The following is a 20,443-nucleotide window of genomic DNA, read 5'->3' as shown; positions in this document are numbered from 1 at the left end:
AAGTCTTGTCTGTGGCTTCAGTTCTAGAGAGCACAGTGGCACCTTTACAAAGGCAGAAAGATGATTTTATTTATTTATTTATTTTGCAGGAGGTATGACCAGTTACTTTTCAGTATATGAACTGTTAATATTAAATCACAAGAATCAGCTCTTTTCTAATGATTTCCATTCTACCTAATGTTTGGATTTCAAATCTACTTAAAAAGTGACCCTGGGGGCTGGAGAGATGGCTCAGAGGTTAAGAACACTCGCTGTTCTTCCAAAGGCCCTGAGTTCAATTCCCAGCAACCACATGGTGGCTCATAACCATCTATAGTAAGATCTGGTGTGCAGGCAGAATGTTGTATAAATAATAAATAAATCTTTAAAAATAGTGACCCTGGCACTGTGGAGCTGCAGAGAGATGGAGCTGTGTCTAGATATAGCCTACACCCCTGCATAAAGGCTCTGCTTGTGCCTGCTTCTGGGCATGCTTCTGTGCTGGAGCTGAGGGACAGGGAGGGAGTCTGGCGTGTCCTGGACACACCTTTTCACTCCACTTCATGTAGATGGAGTCACTTTTTGGGAGCTTGCCAGAGATGCTGGAGTTTCAGAAGGTGTTCCTAGAGACTTTGGAGGATGGAATCTCTGCTTCCTCAGACTTCAACGTGCTGGAAACCCCCTCACAGTTTCGAGTAAGTATTTTGAATTTGGATTTAAGCAAACATGGGTGGGTAGGGTGTAAAGTTCTCCCCCTTTTAGGTGAAGTTAGATTGTTTCATTGTACTACTTTCTCTGGGGCAGGGAAAGGTGGCTCCACCCTCTAGTGAGTGCTCTCCAGTGGTCAGCAGTCTTCATCCCTGATCCCTGAGCACATCTACTCTCCATTCACTTTTAAGAAAGGCACTGTAGACACTTCCTCTGAAGCAAGAGCAGCTCCCCTGCACTGGGTTCCAGAAGGCCATCAGGGAGCTTTGTCCCTTGTGAAGGAGTAATTGTAGGACCATGGCTGACAGGAAGTTCTTCCAGGGGTGAGATGGGAGAAGGCAGTATAGAAAGGGCAGAAACATACCATAGACAGAATTCATCTCAAGTAATGGGGTAGGCGGCTCTGAGTCCCCATTCCTCATCCTTTAGACTAATGGTTCTCAACTTGTTGGTTGTGACCCCTTTGGGGGTTGAATGAGCCTTTCACAGGGGTTGCCTAAGCCCATCAGAAATATCAGGTTAAGAACCACTGCCTTAGATCACCTGTAGTTCCATCCATCAGATACAGTTAATCCGCTGTCAGGAAGCTCCTCTGTAGAGCCTTTCCCATCAATCCAAACGTCTGCTGGGGGGTGCCTAGATTGTTCTCCATCTACAGACTGAACAGCCAGATTACATGGAAGACTGATTTGATCTTCTCTCTTTCCTTCTAGAAGTTGCTGTTTTCCCTTGGAGGCTCTTTCCTCTATTACGCGGATCACTTTAAGCTGTACAGTGGATTCTGTGCCAACCACAGTAAAGTACAGAAGGTTCTAGAGCGAGGTGAGTTGTTTGTACCCTTTATAGTTTTTTTTTAACTGTTAATAAATACACTGTATCTAGCATGTACAGAGTTAAATTAATTTTAATGAGTTGTTCTTTTCTCGTGATAAAAGTTAGGGTTTTCAGATTATTTGCAGTTATGGGAGCTGTGGACAGGTGGGTTCCAAGGTCTGCTATGTGTCACTTTGCTATCTTCTTCTGTGGAAACATTACAGCCACAATCCTTGAACGACTGGAGAGAATGCAGGTTATTTTTATTTGTTTTACACTTCTGTTAACCTTCTTAGGCCTGTGAAGCTACTACAGAATACAGACCTCACCATCAAACTTCCAAGGAACAGCATAATTAAGGTTGTTTCCCTGGTGGAAGTGGGAAAAACGGCCTCCCAGAGGCTGCCCACTCTCCTACTGTTACGGACATTCTATGGCTCCCCACTCTTTTATTTTCATGGAGGGTGTGGAGAGCTTTCTCCTACAATCTGTGCTCAGCATTTACACTGAAGCAGCTTAAACCCACTTGGTTTAAATGTAGAACTTCACAGTATCCCAAAATTCCAAATTAAAAAAAAAAAATCCACAAAACAACAAAAAATCCCCCCAAACCTTGGAATGCTTCAAATGACTGTGAGCCAGGATCTACCTTCTCTGGTCATTTTCAATGAAGGGCTGAGCGCATTTGCACTTCTTTTCACACATGCCTTTTAATGGATGGGCTACAGTCAAATGTAGAGTCCAACCTGCCCTTTGCCGTAAAGATGAGGGATCTGGACATGTACGTGGTCTGTCGATCAGTGTCATCTCCTAAGTGCTACACATTTTACCTTGAGACACAACCTAAGTAGGGGCATTTCTTCATTCAGACTGGTTGGACCCTAAGTGGCTGGTCTAACAGGGGCAACCATGGAACCCAGCGTGATGGTTGGTATGCCCACTGCCCCCTCATACATACCTGTATTTTTCTGAGCGTCTGTTGTAGCACTGGGTAGGGGCAGTTCTTGCTGCTGAGGGATCCTCCTGCCACACATGGTGGGAAGAACTGCAGTTCTGGTGTTACAGGTCTGGTCTATGGAGCTGTGTGGGGAAGGCAGCATGGCTTCAAAGACAGAGTGATGCCACTGCTCTGAAGTGGACAGAATAAGTACAGCAGGGCTAGGGCATAGAGTTCATGTTTTCTCTGTGGATCTTTGTAACTGTTTGGAGCTCCTCTTTAGGCCTCCTAGAATTTGGTGTCATGGGCGTACAAGGCTGCGGTGTGACGTCACATTCTTCTCTAGAGTACAGACTGTATCCTCTGCAGTCCCAGTAAGCTACCTTTACTCGCAGGCCTTGTCGGTGGTGTGGCAGAGACACCTGCTGATCCCTGGGTACCTGACTCACTGATGCGCTTGGGTTTTATTACTTGATGGCATTAGACTGTGGAAACTATGTAAAACTCCACTGAACGATAACATAATACAGCTGAATCCATCCCACCGTGCTCTCCTAAGGACCTTCTATCCATTGGTTGCAGCTAAAACTGACAAGGCCTTCAAGGCTTTTCTGGATGCCCGCAACCCCACCAAGCAGCATTCCTCCACCCTGGAGTCGTACCTCATCAAGCCTGTTCAGAGAGTGCTCAAGTACCCCCTCCTCCTCAAGGAGCTCGTGTCACTGACGGACCACGAGAGCGAAGAACACTATCACCTGACAGGTATGGCTGGGAGGTGGCTGCCTGTAGTCAGCAGCTGGCCACGTGGCCACAGCTCCTCGCTGTGGACCCAAAGGGCTGTGACTGCTCATCGTAGTTAAAGCTGCCATAGATGAAGACGGCTCAAAACAGCCACTTGTAAGCGTCAGGGTGCTCAGTGTGCTTTGGGATGTTTAAAGTAAATTAATCAGGTAGAGGCAGGATCTCATTGTGTAGCTCTGGCTGGCTTGAAACTCGCTGTGTAGACCAGGCAGAAACTCACAGAGAGATGTCTCCCTCTTCCTTCTGAGAGCAGGGAATAATGGTGCACATTACTATGCCTGGCTTACAGGGAATCTCACAGTGAGATTACTCTTATTGAATTGATCAGGAGGAATGATCTGACTTAAACCTTTAAAATAATCTCCGTCTAGTGAGTTGCGGTCACTTTGCTACTGAAGTGTTGTGAAAACACTGGGTCTCTACTGTGCTTTCCGTAGCCTTGGTCGTGCTAGAGCTAGTGCTTGCTGAATGGGCGCCACCTTGTGGAGATATCTGAGCAGTGCTCTGTCCCAACAGCAGGCCTCCAGTGGCAGATGACACCACAGTAGCTGGTGTCTCCCAGGTCACCTCTGCAGTCACTGGCCTGAGGTACAGTGTGACAGTAGCACCCAGGCCCTCGATATGAGAGCTAAGTGTCCCTTAGAGAGAAGGTGATTTGTTTTCCACATTTTAAAACCAGCAGGTCTAGTTGAACATAACAAAATTCCCAGACAGAAGCAGGCTGATGGATAAAGGTTTGTTGCATTGATATATGAAAATATACATATGTATTATATACATATATTTACACACACACACACACACACACACTTTGGTGTTATAACCAATGAAGCCAGATTTTTTTTACATGAAAGTAAAATTGTACAAGTAAATGATATAAACTGAACGTAGAAAACCAAGTGTAAGATATACTGAGCTTTTGCCAAAATCATTTGTCCTTCATATGCCTTTGCCCAAGCTATAAACAAACAGCAAGCTTAAATGCAAACAACTGAGTTTGCAGTTGGGCATTTGTAATTTACAGACATCTGTAGTTGTTTGCTTGCTTGGTACCTTTTCCTTGAACTGGGAAACCAAACTCTGGCTTGTGTATCGGAGGTACGTGCTAGCACTGAGCTCCAGCTCCTGTCCTCCAACCTAAGTGAGCAACTGTGCTGGATTCCTAATCGGCCAGCTAGCTCTAGAGAAGATACAGAATTCAAGAGCAGCTTCCAGGGGGATGTACCTATTCTGTACTTTGTGATGTGGTATCAATTGCAGTCACTGTGTTTGTTCTTTGGGGCACATAAAACACTGTTAGGGTATGTGGCTGGGCTAAGGTTAGCTTTATTAATGGCACTTTTCACAGTCTCCTCATTTCTGTAAGAATCTGAGGTAAAAAACAGTCTGACTGCCTTTGAGTCTAACACTTGGATTAAATGGGTCGTTGGGAGCTGTACCTCAATTATGCTACTCTTATCCTGGAGCTGGACTCCCCTGCTGGCATTTGATGGACTTTAGAATGAGCAAGCATACTTTCCTGTTTTTCAGAAGCACTAAAGGCCATGGAAAAAGTAGCCAGCCACATCAACGAGATGCAGAAGATCTACGAGGATTACGGGACAGTGTTTGACCAGCTTGTGGCAGAACAGAGTGGCACGGAGAAGGAGGTCTGTGGGGCCTTCATGTAAAAGGAACTTTTAATACCCTATTTCAATTGTCATCTTGGAGGCTTATTGCCTATCTGCTAATCTAGATCTAGTCCTGGAAGCTTCTAGCCTCCATACAATCTAACCCAGGTCTAGGATGTTTTCAGCCTCTGAGACTTACTGCTTAATAAACTCACCCTTGTTTTTACTGGGCTCAGGGCTGGCTGGTTCAACTCAGCTATTCTGGCTCCAACTTCTTTCTCAGCTAATTTATACAATCTGACTTTTCTCTCAACCTCTGAATTGCTCTGCTTGCCCTCAAACTAATACCAGCCATATGCTCTAATCTCTTGGTTCCTTCTCTGATTCACTCAGTCTTCCCTTTTTCTCTCTGCAACCTGCCTCTCGATTACTGTCCCAGTAAAACTGCCTATCTGTATTGCCCCTTATGGAGCTTCCTTTTCCTCTCTCTTCTAGTGAGAGTTGGGCGTATTCTAGCAAAGCCATTTTTTTTTTTTTGCTCTCAATATATGACAATTAGTTTATATAGAAATGTAATAGAAAATGTAATAAACTAGTCTAAAAATTTAACTGTCCTGTCGGCACTGTATAGAGGCAACAGAAGCATCACTGAGCTGGTTTCTCTCCACCTCCCTTCTTTCCTTTGGGGGTGAAGTCACAATTTCAGAAACTAGAACACAGGGAAGGCTGGGAGAATGGAGGAAGGAAGGAGCCAGCATGTGCATAAAACATAGGGCTTATTCCTTTTCAGTCACCTTTCTGCTTTAGCATCAGATGAGTGATGACTGTCTGCTTACTCAGACAGTCCCACTGATCACTGACATTTTGTACGTTTTTCATTTTTGTCTGATTGCTAAACTTAAGAGCATTGAGCTTTTATTAGGTTTTTTTTGAGGCAGGGTTTCTCTGTGTAGCCTTGGCTGTCCTGGACTTGCTTTGTAGACAAGACTGGCCCTGAACTCCCATCAATACACCTGCCTCTGCCTCCTCAGTGCTGGGATTAAAGGTGTGCACTAGCACACCTGACAGAACATTGAACTTTGAAAGCACATAGAAGTAGAAAGTGAAGTGAAAAGGGACAGGGCTGTTTATTTAGGTCAACACCACTTGTTAGTATTTTCTTATTAGAAGTCTTGTGTAGTTTAGCGACCTGCAGTGAGCACTACCGCAGACCCCTTACATGAACATGGCCACAGCTGTCACTAGTGTGCACTGAAGCTAAACACCACCTTCTATAATTTAACAGGCCTGTAATCCCAGCTATTTAAGAGGCTGAGTCAGAACGGTAAGATCAAAGCCTGCCTGGGTTACAGGTTAAGTTCAAGGTCAGCCTAGGCAATTTAGAGACCTGGTCTCAAAACAAAAAATAAAGAGGGCCAAGGATATAGCTCAGTGGTAAAGCCCTGGTCCAGCAAGCTGGGGGCCATAAATCATCCCTGTTACTAATGGGGTGCAGCTTGATGCTTGGCTCATTTACAGAACTTCCACCCCTTTGTGCTGTGCTGACAAGGACTATACAAATAAAACAGTATGTACATTTTAGCAATAATCACATGCATGCAGTTCTGTGTCTAACATGAAACACCCCACTCCTGGGTCTCCACGTCTTTGTTTCTTGTCTTTACAATGCAGGTAACAGAGCTGTCTATGGGGGAACTTCTGATGCACTCCACCGTTTCCTGGCTGAATCCGTTCCTGTCTCTAGGAAAAGCCAGGAAGGACATCGAGCTCACAGTATTCGGTTGGTATTCCTTTCAGAAGGGGCAACAGTAAGAAAAAGCTTGGCCAACATTGCTGCTCTTGCAGACTCTGGGTTTTGGGGAGGTGGGAAGATGCTGCAGTGGCTGGTATCCAGCCTGCCAGAGGAAGCACCTCACAAGGCTGTTTGGAGACTTGCTATCTGAACAGTGTGCTACATTTCAACCTCTTCCTTCTCCCCCCAGAACTGGGAAAGCAAGTGAGATAGTGTATTCTCACCGAGACCTGGATGCCATGGCCTCAGCTATCAATAAAACAGTGGATAACAAATGCTAGGAACTGCTTCCTAAGCAGGACCTTCGGCATAGTTCTTGTCAAACAAGGCAGAGCAGGTGTTAATGCATTTCAGAACCATGAATTTGAAGCGTTTTGTTTTCGTGAAGCACCCAACTGAGGTTTAACCTTGGAAGAGTTTGCAGAAAATAACAAGACCTTTCTTTCTCTTTAACTCTTAGTTTTTAAGAGAGCTGTCATACTGGTTTATAAAGAAAACTGCAAGCTGAAAAAGAAACTGGTAAGAACCATGACTTTTAATTAAAGCTGCCTTTTCATAGCTCTCTATGTTGTACTGAAAAGCTTGCTTATAATCATGGCCTCACTGTCCAACAGAATTAAACACCATCTGTCTTATTCTATTAAATTTTGTTATAAAACCCTTGTAAATAAATAAAAATATCATACCCCAAATCTACACAATTCAGTGAACCTGTACAGTTAAAACAGCATTAGGAATGGAAGCTATGGAACTTCATGGTAAACTTTATAGTCAGTGCTGACTCACGTATCCACCATCAAAAAAAAAAAAAAAAAAGTAACAGAATTACACCCAGAAAACCAATTAGCTCTATATCCTCTTTCTTAACTTGATCTACTATATTATTTGCATCCAGTTCTTCCTCATCCCCCTAATTTAGTCTTTCCTGTTAACTTTTCTTCATTTGTTTACACACAAATATATTTTACTGGCTAGATTTTGCATATGAAAGAACATGCAGGCTTTTTTCTCTCCGAGATCAAGTGACCTCATTTAATATCGACATTTCAAGTCTATCCATTTTATTGTAAATTTTTAATATCACTTTTCTTTAGAGATCAGTGGTAATCACACACACACACACACCAGTTTTCACTATGCATTTATCTTTGATGGACAAGTAGTTTGATTCCAGCTTTTTGGTATAATGAATAAAGCAGCAATAAACATGGGAATGCAGGCATCTTTATGGTAGGCTATGGAGTTCTCTGCACATATGCCCAGAAGTGGAATAGCTGTCCGTCTGTTTTAAAAGCCAATTAAGACAAATACCCAATTGAAGCCAAAAAAGAAAATTCTCTTGCCTGAAAATCACAGTGCGTGTGCTTCCACACACACAGGTCTGTTTAGCTCTGGCTTCAAAATAACTTTTACCTTGATTCAAAAAAAAGACAAAAAGCCAAGACCCAAACAAACCTCCAAAGCACTCATTAAAGTTTAGCCATGGACACCATAAGCCACTAGCAGGAACTAAAAGCTGCAGGAAGGCATGGCTGCCATCTTTGCATAGAGACAAGGAACCCTGTTCCATGAACTCTCACTCTGGCTAGTCCTAGTACAAGCCCAAGAGGTCTTTGAGAACAGGGTGTGTACCTTGTTCGTATGCATCTTAGACACCCATCAGAGTCCTGTACACAGATCAAGACACCTCTGTTCACTGTGCAAAACTTTAACCCCTTCTTGGTGGTTTCTTACATTGCAGCCCTCAAATTCCCGGCCTGCCCACAACTCTGCTGACTTGGACCCGTTTAAATTCCGCTGGTTGATCCCCATATCTGCGCTTCAAGTTAGACTGGGGAACACAGGAGGTAAACGCTTCGGGGAATGCAATGACAAGAAACATTTTTATGTTTTTCACTCATGTGGGATGAAAAATACAAGAAAAGACATGTTAATTGGCTGGCTTTGGGGGTATAAGATTTCTGACCAGCAGCAAAGATTTACTTGAGCTCATGGCTTTCAGCCCAGGGTGACAGCACAGTGCATTATGACAGGAACAGGTGATGACAGACATCTGCTCACTTAGTGGTGACCAGGAAGCCAGAGAGGAAGACAGGAGTGAGACAGTGGTAACTGAGAGCACACCTTCTCTGTCATAATGTCCTCCCTCAGGCCCCACTCTTACAGCTCTGACCCCTTCTCTCTCCAGGATAGCCACCAGGTCTTAGCGTTCATGGGCCTTTGGGGACATTTCCAACCACAGTACCTGGGGATTACTTTTGCATGTTATTTTACATTCTAAAAAAAGAAAACGAAAACAAGGCTGTTTTGACATTTCTTCCCAATCTTTTGGGAGAAAACAAGTGGAATTAGATGGCCTTTTCAGCCTCTGGATTGCTTCTTTTACAGTCAACAGCTGTCACTTCCCTTTCTGCAATATGCTCTGGTAACCTAAAATTTATTAAATTTTATGAACTTAGACATACTATAAAGTTCTTTAATACTAAGAGTACAGCAAATAAACAAAACAACAACAAACGTTGACTTTCTAGAATAACTAACTGGTAGCAAGAGCCTTTGGTGACGGAAGGCCATTTCTGTCAGAAGCTGTTATGTTTCTAAGAACATGACTGCATGGGAAGGGAGGGGCGCTGTCACCTCAAGTTTCTGAGCAAAGCCCCCTGTTTTAAGAGGGGGAAGAAATTGGAACTTGGTAGCTGAGACAAGAGGCCTGCCACAAATACAAGGACAGTCTGGGCTACCGATTCTGCCACACACACAACAAAAGCAAGAAAAAACAAAAACAAAAAAACTTAAAAATCACCAGCCAACAGGTGCCTCCAAAGAGGGATGGAAAATTTTATCCCCCTTTTTGTAGTTGTTAATATCTTAGAATGAGCTGTGGAAGGAAATGAAGAGAAAGAAGTGGGGATGTTTGAATTAACACCCTAGGTATCTTAACCATAGCCTTTTGGCAAAGTTGTGGACTCTCGTTTCCATTTCTGTTTCCTCAGGGACTGAAAACAATTCCATATGGGAGCTGATTCATACAAAGTCAGAAACTGAAGGACGACCAGAAACCATCTTTCAACTGTGCTGCAGGTACTGCCCTTGACAAAATGGATGTTAAGGCTTAATTGTGTCCACTTTAAAGGGGAGTTTAGGGGTGGGAGGGATGGCTCAGCAGCTAAGAGCATTTGCTGCTCTTCCATGGGATCCAAAGTTGGTTCCCAGCATGTGGTGGGTGACTTACACCCACCTGTAGCTCTGGCTCCGTTGGGATCTGCCAATTTCCGGTCCCTTCAATGCCTCCAAGCACATGTGGGATACACCTACACACACAATTACACATAAGTAAATCTTTAAAAACAGTGTGCATGTGATGGGGGAGTATGTTTTTAGTGCCCTCCTGTTTTTTGGTATAGGGCACAGCTTCACCTTAAGAAGGGCAACTGAGGGTCCAGCATAATATACTGCTCAGACATATGTTATTTCAATGTTCAACTCTAACTTCCTTTAAGTCAGAAAAGCAAAACACACACTAGTGGGTAGCTTGCTAGCTTCTGAAAGTGCACAGCTGGCCAAGGCTGTGTCCTGACAATGAAGCAGAATGGATAGTGCATACTCTCTCCTTTCTTCCCCTAGTGACAGTGAGAGCAAAACTAGCATTGTTAAGGTGATCCGTTCTATTCTTCGAGAGAACTTCAGGCGCCACATAAAGTGTGAGTTACCCCTGGAGAAGACATGTAAGGATCGTCTGGTACCTCTTAAGAACCGAGTTCCTGTTTCAGCTAAATTAGGTGAGAATTTTGTTAGTCCTGTGTTTTAATGAACAAAATACCATGAGGTTGTAATATGGTTACAACTTAATGTGCAGATGATCAGGAGTAACTTCATTTCCTTTGAAGAGAACCATGCCTCCTGCCCCCTTCATGCTTTCATAAACTGTACCTATGTTTAGCCCTCAGCCCCTTCTCCCCTTAGCTGCAACAGTGGCATGCTTCTTCCTCTAAGACGAACATGAGTCTGAACATGAACATGGCTTCCCTTTGCTTACTCTGCATGTTCCTAGTACCAGGCCTCCTGAAGGTCAATGCTTAACGTGGATCACAAGACTCAACATGCTCATTTGTATGCAATTACTGCCAGCGGCTCACCAGCCTACATTATACTGTTCATCTTTCTACCTACTTCCCACAGTTAGTGTTTTGTTTCTTCTTTACATTTTTTTTCCTAGTGCTAAGGCATGAACCCAGGACCTTTTGTTAGTGGTATATCACTGAATTCTTGTTTGTAATCTTACAGGGCACATATTTTCTCCCTCTCACACACCCAATTTGATTGCTCCACATCTGTGTATTTTCTGTGGTCATCAAAACTAATATGGTGTTAATGGCTTACAGAAACATTCAAACTAAGAATTCCCTTTCCAACTCTAGAGAACAGAATCACTGAATCGGCTCCCCCTACATACACACAATTAAATGTGCACAATGTTAATTCTTGAAGTTGATTATAAATTGCAGCAGAGACAATGCTCAAGAGAGGTAAGAAAAATTTTCAGGTTCTAATGGAGCATCTAGGGAAATAAACAGGGAAGGTATGCATAGAGATACAGTATATTTTGAGATTACAAGGTACTATATAGTAAAAAAAATATTAGTGATTAACTATTCAATTAATACATTGGCAAAATAGTAATTTTACCCTTAGGGTAGCTAGAACTTTTATTATTCTATCTATATGATCTCTGGAAATCTAAAGGCTAAATCTCAACTTAAGAATTTCAGATATGCCTGGAGGGTATAGCTCAGGGGGCACAGTTCTTGCCCAGCATTCAGCAAACTCTAGCATGTATAAAAGTGCCTGTAATCCCAGCACTTGGGGAGGCAGAGGTAGAGGGAGGCCTCTTCGAGTTCAAGGCCAGCCTGGTATACAAAGCGAGTCTTGGACAGCCAAGGCTACACAGAGAAACTCTTGTCTCGAAAAACAAAAATGTGGTGTGGTGGTGTACACTGTAATCACAACACGCAGGAGGAGCAGAGTTTAAGACTGTCCCCTCAGCTGCCTAACAAATTTTTTAATTTTTAAAATTTTTTAGTTATATTTTATTAACTCTGTATCCCAGCTGTATTCTGCTCTGGGCTATAGTTAAGAGACTTAACAAAAAAACCCCTAAAAATAGTAGTAAATTCATTGTTTGACATAGCTACATGGCTTTGCCACCTAAATGCCAAGACAGATCATTGAATCCACATACTAAAATCTTCAATTAAGTGTCACAACTCCTGAGCAACTCTACACTGTAGAATTTGTTTCTGCGTCATAAGGAGAAATGTGCTTTATTTTATTTTATTTTATTTTCTCGGTAGCCTCATCCAGGTCTTTGAAGGTCCTCAGAACATCCTCCAGCAGCGAGTGGCCCAGCGAGCCCAGCAAGGGGAATTCACTGGACTCGGATGAGTGTAGCCTAAGCAGTGGCACCCAGAGCAGTGGCTGCCCAGCAGCTGAGAGCACGCAAGACTGCAAGAGCACCGTGCTGGAGAAAGAGACTCATGAGGGCCTGGTAGGGTTTCCAGATGGTCTCATTAAAGAAAGCGACATTCTGAGTGATGAAGATGAGGACTTCCACCACCCTCTGAAACAGGGCAGCCCTACTAAGGACATTGAGCTTCAGTTCCAGAGACTGAGAATCTCTGAGGAACCTGACATGCACCCAGGTGGGCAGCAGCCTCCCACAGGGTCAGGGGAGCAGCCCAGGCTGGTCAGAGGCCACTTTTGCCCCATTAAACGAAAAGCAAACAGTACCAAGAGGGGCAGAGGAACTTTGCTCAAGGCGCAGACTCGTCACCAGTCCCTGGACAGCCACCCTGAAACTTCCAGCATTGATCTAAATTTGGTTCTGGAGCGCGAGTTCAGTGTCCAGAGTTTAACGTCAGTTGTTAATGAGGAGTGTTTTTACGAAGCACAGAGCCATGGCAAATCATAGTATGATTTGTGTGGTATGGTTACAATTCTCATTTGTTTTTAAACTGGTGGAAAAATGAAACTGCAGAAAAACCATACATATTTAGGTTTGATGCAGTATATATTTTTCCAGAAAACTTGTAAAGATTTAAGTTATTTTAATTTATTGTGGATCAGAAAACTAGATTAAGTTGGTCAGAATCTGTAAATTACTAGCTTATATCTATCCCCTTTGAGCAGGAATCAAATGATTTAGTCTTGTAATAAAATTGCATTCTAATTATTTTAAGTTATGTGGGAAAAGTAAGATTGGGAAAGTTGTGATTAATAGCTTCTCAAAGGGCCCCTCCCCCAATCCTTTGGGCATTTTCTTTGAGCTGTTAGTTTTTTGCTTTATTTAAAGCACATTTAAGTTATTTTTACATGGTTTAGGGGCACAATGTGCAGACATTTCCTTTTTGAAGGCTGTAATAAATGCTGTTTATACTAAACATGTATCTATGCAGTATAAAAGGAAAGCTTGTACTGTACCTACTTGATATTCTCTTATCAAGCTGAAGAGTAAACTGCATGTAAGCCATCTGGTCATTGGTATCTGTCTTTATAGATAAGTCCATATGTAGAGGATCCACACTGTGGCTATGGACCCATCGGGCTGGGAGTCCTAACGTAGTAGTTAGAACTCATAACTTTCTGTGTCATTTTTCTCTGAGCTGTTTCTTTTCTTTTGCTTGAGCTCTTCTCTGAAGTTATAAGCAAAAAGTTGTGGGTCTTCATCACACATTTTTCTATATACAGCACACAGGCTTTGAAAATGCATGAGAGAGAGGTGGGTGGGCCGGAGAGTTGGATCAATGTCTGCCAATTGTAACAGCTTTCCAGTGCTTTCTAGGCGTTGAGCTTCAGGGAACAACATTCTGAAAGGAAAGTGGGGGAGACAGAGAATTTTACTCAAATCATGCTATCTTTGTATAAACTTCAAAATGACACACTGAGAGATGCCTGAGGCTCGGGTCTTGGAGCCTCTTGGTTCCCCAAAGGCAACAAGTCTTTGGAGGCATGTCTAAGCTAAGACTTGAAAGATGTGTCCACAAAGAGGAAACTACCTTCCCAATGAAATGAAACACATTTGATTTGCCTCACTTTCGTAAAAGTTTTATTATATCTTATTTAATTTCTGGTTTTGATTTTCTATAACCTGGACATATTAAGTCTTCAACACCCCTTCAAAAGAGTGACTCATTTTGCAAAGTGCTAAGTAATCTTTTATGAAAACAAAGTTATTCTCAATCATTTTTAAACTCAAAGCATCTAGTTTAAATTTCATTTAATTAAACCAAGTCACTTGTCTTTCAAAAGACTAAACTTACATGCTTTAAACTCTGCGAAAGTGTGCCTAGACTTTGACCCTGGATTCATCCAAAGGGCTCAGCAGAAGCCCTTTCTCTTTCCAGCCTGATGGTGAAACACACTCCCCAACCTTTAAGATGAGGTGACTTAGATCATGAGTTCAATTTCAGGATAAAGAGGGCCTGATAATAGACTTAACTGGGTCCATTTTGTAGTATGTTGTGACTGAAAAATAGCAACAACTATCATTCAGAGTGAATTTTGGTATTTGGTCCATATCTTTACAGAGGAAGGTGTAATGAAATGAATAGGTCCCATCACTTAGTTTTGGGGGAGGTTGCCGTGGAAACAGTAGGACCAACTCTAGGCTGGAACAATTCCAATATTTCCAAAAGTGATGCCTGCAACTTCCAATTAGAGCTAGAATGTACAGAGGTTACAGTCAATAGGTTGATTCACAAACATCAGCAAACATCCTTTACAATGGTTTTATGAGTTGCATTGGTTTCAGGATACAGCTGCCTCAACATACCTGAAATCATTTCACACACCAACCCACACTTCTGACATCCCTATAGAGAACCAAAATGGATCTGTGTATAAGTCTTAGAAAATGAACAATGTGTGCTAAATGCTGAGCTCTTTTAAGTTGCTATATATTGACTATATGAAGCAGAAATGTAAAAAAAAAAAAAAAGCCCATGACACTATAATGACGTTATAGCTGCTAAGAAGTTATATTTGCTTTCTACTTCTCAAGTATGTCCTTAAAGGACAGAGCCAGCAACTTGGTGCAAAGAGAACATGATAAAAATGGTCCTGACGTAGAAGCCAGGACCTTCCCACCAGTTAAGTCTTGTGGGTTTTAGGTTATATTTAGGATGAAAGCAAGCCAAACCTGTATATGGCATCTAAGGTAAACTCAGGGCAAATTTCCTCAGTGGTGGTGACATACTGATCACCACAGTATCCAAACTAGGAGCCAGAGTCATACAGCTTTTTAAGAGAAAGTCAAAAAGGATTCTTACCCGAGCCCCCGGTGGCAGTATTTCCTTCGGAACTGAAACACATTCTGTACAACTTTTTCCACAAGTTTGAATGGCTGCTTGATCTTGGGCTCTATCAAGGGCGTAAAGTGCACCACTCCTACATCGACCTTCATTGAGAACAAACATAATCACCATCTGGCAAAATGTGATTCAACTTTCTTTTTCCTAGTCTCGAGGATCAAATCCAAGGCTTTCTGTATGCTTGGCAAGCACTGCAACACCAAGCTATGTCCCCTGTCTTAAACAATTCATCTTTGAAAATCACAGCAGTTCTCACGAACATTTCAGTGCCTCTGTTTTCTCTGGACACACAAGAAGCTAAGTTTTAGATGGCTACAGAAATTCCAGCTGGCTGCAGCTATCCATAATGGTGTCCACTCGACCTGTGCCCAATGGTCACTTTATTTTAAAATGTAGAATTATGATGGGCTTTAAAAGCCTATTTGCGTAACTGTTAAGGCCAGTAAGCAGATAGGAGTTGGCAGTGGGCGTTTTAGCTTTTGGAAGGGCAAAATAAGCTACACTAGCAGTGCTGACTGTAGGGGAGGGATCCCCAAGGACCAATTAGTCCAGAAACAGACAATTAGGACATCAGCTATTTTGGGTACAGATGCCGACTACTCAGCTGGACTGAATTCATTTGCAGAATCCATACAGGCCTAGAACCTTCAGAAGCAACTTTACATGCACCAGGAGGCAAAGGCAGGACTGATACGGAAGACAATCTTAAACATTGTCAAGCAGTGACATTTTAAAGCTGCTACCAGCTGTTGAGGTGGTTTAATTATCAGAAGACTAGCTTTCCAAGCATATGAGGTAAAAGTAATTCTCCAGCCTTTTTCCAAAAATGGATTCATTGTGAATGAATCATTGAGAATCACTGTAACACAGGAAAAATGCAAACTAAAGGCAGGGAGTATTGGGTTCAAAACAGCCCTGCTGGGCACCCATAGGAGGGGCGCCCAACAGTCTGTAAAAGTGGGATAGAGCACTCTAGCTGAATTAGGCACTGGCTCTGGAGAAAGCAGACCAATTTAGGTGCATGGGCAGTTGCTTTTCAAAAGAAAGTCTTGCTTCCGGCCCCATTCAGGTGATCATCTTCTCTTAGGATGGTTTGTTTTCCAATATTCTTATGGCTACATAGCTCCTTTTACAACAGCCAGCAACAAGCATGGATGGGAGGGCACTGGTTTGTTTTTAAGTATGAGGAGAAATAAGAGGTTAAGCTGTGAGACCTGGAAGAGCAAAGGGAAGATAAGCTCAGCCTCAGGTGAAGAGGCTCCCTGGGGACTGCAGCGGCGTTTCCACAGCCTGGCACGCCTTGCCAGCCAGCTCAGACCTTCCTCTCCGTAAACACTACTGTTGCTAAAGGCTCAACTCCCTGCCGCTATACCAACTGGACGTAACTGGCAGTAGATATCTGAGCACAGGGACAGTGTGGGTAACACAAAAGAAGGTTCTAAACAAGAGTGAAACTGTCCATTGGAGGGCCTTTCTATACCAAAGGACTCCTAAATATCCACCAAACTTCAGACCTCTTCGGTAAAGAGTATTATTGTGAACAGTATCATGGTTATGAATAGTAAAGTACAACATTAAATGTCCTTAATAACTTTCCCTTTCCCTCCTCCCTCCTTAATGACCTTTAATAACTTTTCAACTGTGTCTTTAAGTTGTTTTATCAATTCCTCTAGTTAACATATACTTTCTCTTAGACCTGTGAAAAACACAGTGAGGTGGCCTGCAGTTACAGAAGATAGTAAAGAGGGAGTTGTGGAGATAGGCTCAGGGTTTTAGAATGCAGGTACTGGTATAGGTAGAGAAGAAAAGATGGTTCACTCAGGGTACTCCTCTGGGAAAGGAGAAGCAGCCAAGATTTAATACAATGACTAAATGTCAAAGACCCATCTGCCTTTCCAGAAACTCCGACATGCCAGTCTTTACCATTCATCATGATTCTCAAAGTCTGGCAAGGTCCTAGTGCATCTTTTATACTTTACTCTGTAATGTCATTCTGTGACTGCTTGCACCCAACAACAGGTGCACTCACTAGCATTCCTGCCTTGTCTGTTTCTGCCACTTTCTTCAGCCATCTCCAATGTTTTTCACCCAGTTCTCACAAATACACAAACAATTCTAAGAAGTTTTTTTTGCAGTCTCTCAGTGTGCACATTCAACAAACCAGTGGTCTCAAGCCACCTTTCAGAAACAAAACAAATCAAAACCCAAACAACAAAAACAGCATGAGAAAAAATTTAGCTTCCATCCAACCTCGAACTATGAAACAGTGTTAAAAAACTATATAAGGTCCTAATACTGCTAAGATCAAAGGTACAAGTTCAGGGAAGGATGTACCAATCTCCCTGCATGAAGCTGCTGCTCACAGTGGTATTTTTGGATATTATAAATAGGCTTCATTCTTATTGCTTAATCTTATTCTTTTGTGATACAGTTAGTGCTTGTAAATATAGGAAACTCCTAATGTTTGCTTTATTTAAATAGCTTTAAAATGCTACAGAACTATAACAGCATCCTATACACGTTAGCAGATCTCTAGAATTTGAATACTATTCTGGTACCCAGTTAAATTGGCACTGTATCATAGCTGAAAGAAAATTCCCATTCACAAACGTAATACTAAATGTCAGGACTCTAAAACTCATTGGCAGAGAGCTCAGTCAGCAGTTGTCCTGCTGTGGGGAGGATAACTTCTGTTTACCTTCTCCGCTCATTCCTGTAAAAGCATTTCTTGAAATTACTGAGTGGAGGAGGTCATATTCTCTAAAAACCACAGAGGAAGGGTGGCTGGTAACTATAGTAACAGATACAAAGTGTTTTTTTTAAACTAATAATTAACACTTATTTAATTTAACAACCATTATTTTTTTCTCTTTAATTTTGAAATGACTGAGAATAAAACAAATCAGAAAAAGAAAGCTCGATACACTTAAAATACTCTAGCTTCAATGTGGTTCACAGGTATTACAGCTGGGTAGGATTATTGATTGCTTCCCTCTCTGGGAAGCTTACATAGTACCTTCTATAAAAGCCTCAGGGAGGAGGCTTTCAAGTCAGAGCTGGCTTGGGTCCTCTATGTCTTGTGTCTGAAGTGCACAGTATCTTTAGCAATAGGGACTTAACTTTCAACTTCTGAGAAGCAACCAAGGGCAACAGTAATAGTCTATATTGTTTTGGGAGTCTCTTGAACTCCCCTTGAAAGGGAGTTTATCATGCCCAATATTGAGGTTTTTGTTAGATGCTCTATATCTCTTGGGGGGATTAAGTGGGTAATTTCATTTAAACTATATATTAATGGACCAGCAGGGCACGATAACCCCTAGGATGCAACAGCAGCACTAATATGTTGTTGATAACCAACAGCTCTCTAATTGGACCCAAGTCCTGCTCAACAGGAAGGAAATCACGCCTGCTACAGAAACCTAGCCAACAACTCAGGGCCAGTGACATCATGGATGTCAGAGCAGTACCTACTACCACTAACTTCACTAAAATAGCGTAATTTTTAACTGTATTCCAAATACTCTTATACCCACAGTAAGGGTAGTTTTTACCCCTCATCAAGGAAACTTCCCTTTGCAACAGAGACCATTAAAAAAAAAATGCAACTGGTAAAAATGCAAAGAACAAGTGATCTTGGGATTCCCAGCTTCAGTGGATAATCTGTAACACAAGTCCTGCATCTAAAGCTCAGGGAACATCTCAGAAGAGAGGGTAGAAAGATTTTAAGAGCCAGAGGACCAGGAAATCTGTTGTGAGATTATGTCTCCTAGAAATGACAGGGGATCCTTACCCAAGATATCTCAATAATATGCCTGCTGGAACCAGGCCGGAAGAAATATACCTCCAATAGACATGTTAACATGATGGAAGGAGAAAATCTTATGGCACCCCACCAATATACAAAAAAATTAAAGAATGCTGAGAGCATGTGAAATAGTCTTCCCTAGGGATGAGCCTTCTAACTGGTTTTCCAATAACCGATTAGCCCTGCAATCATATACAAAAACTAAATGGATTGAGCAGATTGTATTTATCTATTTAGGTGCATTTGTATGCACACAATAGAGAGAGAACAAGAGAGGAAAGTGTAGAGGAGGAATTGAAGGAAAGGAAAAGGAATAATGGTGTAATTTTAAATAAAAGAGAAAAAGGGACCCTTGTGGGGAGCTGATGAAGTCCTGACTATGTATAGTTGACCTGAGCACAGCCATGTCAAGGACCCCAATGCATAAGGCTCACAGAAATGGCAAAGCCTTCTTGTGGGTCATGCTTAATGGAATAGTAAAGCCCTTTTCAGGTCCAAGTACGAATGTTATCAATGACTGACCTTTAGCTAAAATCGGTGTGCACAGAAACTATAATCAACTACGGCTTCCTCCTCCCACAGGACTTCAACCTGAAACTGCTCCTCTACAGAGACCTCCCAGTGAGATTAGCTAACCCTGCCTCCTCTTATGTAATAAGCCTGCCTCGTTATTAATGTTACTACAGACTGGAAGCTAAGATGTACTTGTTTTTTAACAGACTGATGACTATACTGTACATTCAATCATATTTGTAACCCCATGAAGAATATCCCTTTCCTTGAGTCTATTTCCTGCAAAGTACACCTGCTGCCAGTTACTTAGTTGGATTTTGTTTCTATTATAGCAGCCTCCTAGAGATGACTTATTTATGCAGCTTCCAAGCCATAGCCAAGGTACTCTGTCCACCACAAACCCCACCATAAATGAACTTTCTGATAACATCTATGGCCGTGGTAGTGACTTTCATAGTCTTTATTGATATCCCTCATCCTCAGGGACCCTCAGGTTTCCTCTCCTAGAGCGGACTCCCTGTCATTCTCTGGGGCTGTTATTGGTTATTAGGATCAGGTGATGAGCAAACAGACTTTGATATGCTACTGGGACCGCAGAGGTATGTTTATAAAGTACTTAGGTGAAGCAGAAAGGAGACACCACTGCTGTTAGGCTAGTCACTAATTGACACATTATAAGAACCTCACAAAAGTTTTTCTTCGATAAATGAAAATAGATGGAAATATTCTGCCCCAAATGGATTTTGCATGAGCGGTAAGTGGAGGTTGAGAGGTGAGGCGGCAGTACAGACACAAAGATACACTCTCTCTGCAGTAGTGGGGGGTGGGTGGTGGGTGGTGGTGGAGTGTCTGTGGCTTCAGAGGCTGCAGTCCTGGACCTGGTTTCCATTCCTGCAACTTAGTCCTTTATAACCACAGTTAAGTCACTTAGCAATAACTTGGATTTCTTATCAGCAAAATACAGATTTTTTTTTTTAACCTTACAAGTTGTCTAGAAACTAAATGTTACAGTGCCTTAACCAATACACAGCTTCAGCAGTAGAGTTCACAAAGGGTGGATATTTCTAAAGATGCTGAACCAAAGACTTTCAAAATTACTTGAGAAATTCTAGTCTTGTT

General features: G+C 42.3%; 2 protein-coding genes across 7 annotated transcripts in view; one reads left to right on the top strand and one right to left on the bottom strand.

Annotated features, from left to right (window-relative positions):
- Positions 1–13,166, top strand: part of Tiam2 (TIAM Rac1 associated GEF 2) — a 194,027-nt gene extending 180,861 nt beyond the window's left edge. For all 5 annotated transcript variants that reach the window (XM_060373453.1, XM_021648942.2, XM_021648951.2 and 2 more), the window contains 10 exons: positions 549–674; positions 1,401–1,509; positions 3,020–3,199; positions 4,769–4,887; positions 6,520–6,628; positions 7,101–7,159; positions 8,382–8,487; positions 9,634–9,721; positions 10,265–10,419; positions 11,992–13,166. In XM_060373453.1, coding sequence (XP_060229436.1) covers positions 549–674; positions 1,401–1,509; positions 3,020–3,199; positions 4,769–4,887; positions 6,520–6,628; positions 7,101–7,159; positions 8,382–8,487; positions 9,634–9,721; positions 10,265–10,419; positions 11,992–12,608 — 1,668 coding nt within the window. In that variant the 3' untranslated portion in view covers positions 12,609–13,166. The remainder of the gene's footprint in view (positions 1–548; positions 675–1,400; positions 1,510–3,019; positions 3,200–4,768; positions 4,888–6,519; positions 6,629–7,100; positions 7,160–8,381; positions 8,488–9,633; positions 9,722–10,264; positions 10,420–11,991) is intronic.
- Tfb1m (transcription factor B1, mitochondrial) overlaps positions 12,729–20,443 on the bottom strand; it is a 38,442-nt gene continuing 30,727 nt past the window's right edge. For both annotated transcript variants that reach the window (XM_021649023.2, XM_021649030.2), the window contains exons 6-7: positions 14,965–15,092; positions 12,729–13,503 (exon numbers count right to left, since the gene is read on the bottom strand). In XM_021649023.2, the coding sequence (XP_021504698.1) occupies positions 13,263–13,503; positions 14,965–15,092 (369 nt within the window). In that variant the 3' untranslated portion in view covers positions 12,729–13,262. The remainder of the gene's footprint in view (positions 13,504–14,964; positions 15,093–20,443) is intronic.

Source organism: Meriones unguiculatus, chromosome 20 (assembly GCF_030254825.1).
Source record: "Meriones unguiculatus strain TT.TT164.6M chromosome 20, Bangor_MerUng_6.1, whole genome shotgun sequence".
In the NCBI taxonomy this organism is placed as follows: Eukaryota; Metazoa; Chordata; class Mammalia; order Rodentia; family Muridae; genus Meriones; species Meriones unguiculatus.
Note: the sequence above shows the minus strand (reverse complement) of the source record. Positions and strands in the feature narration are given on the sequence as shown.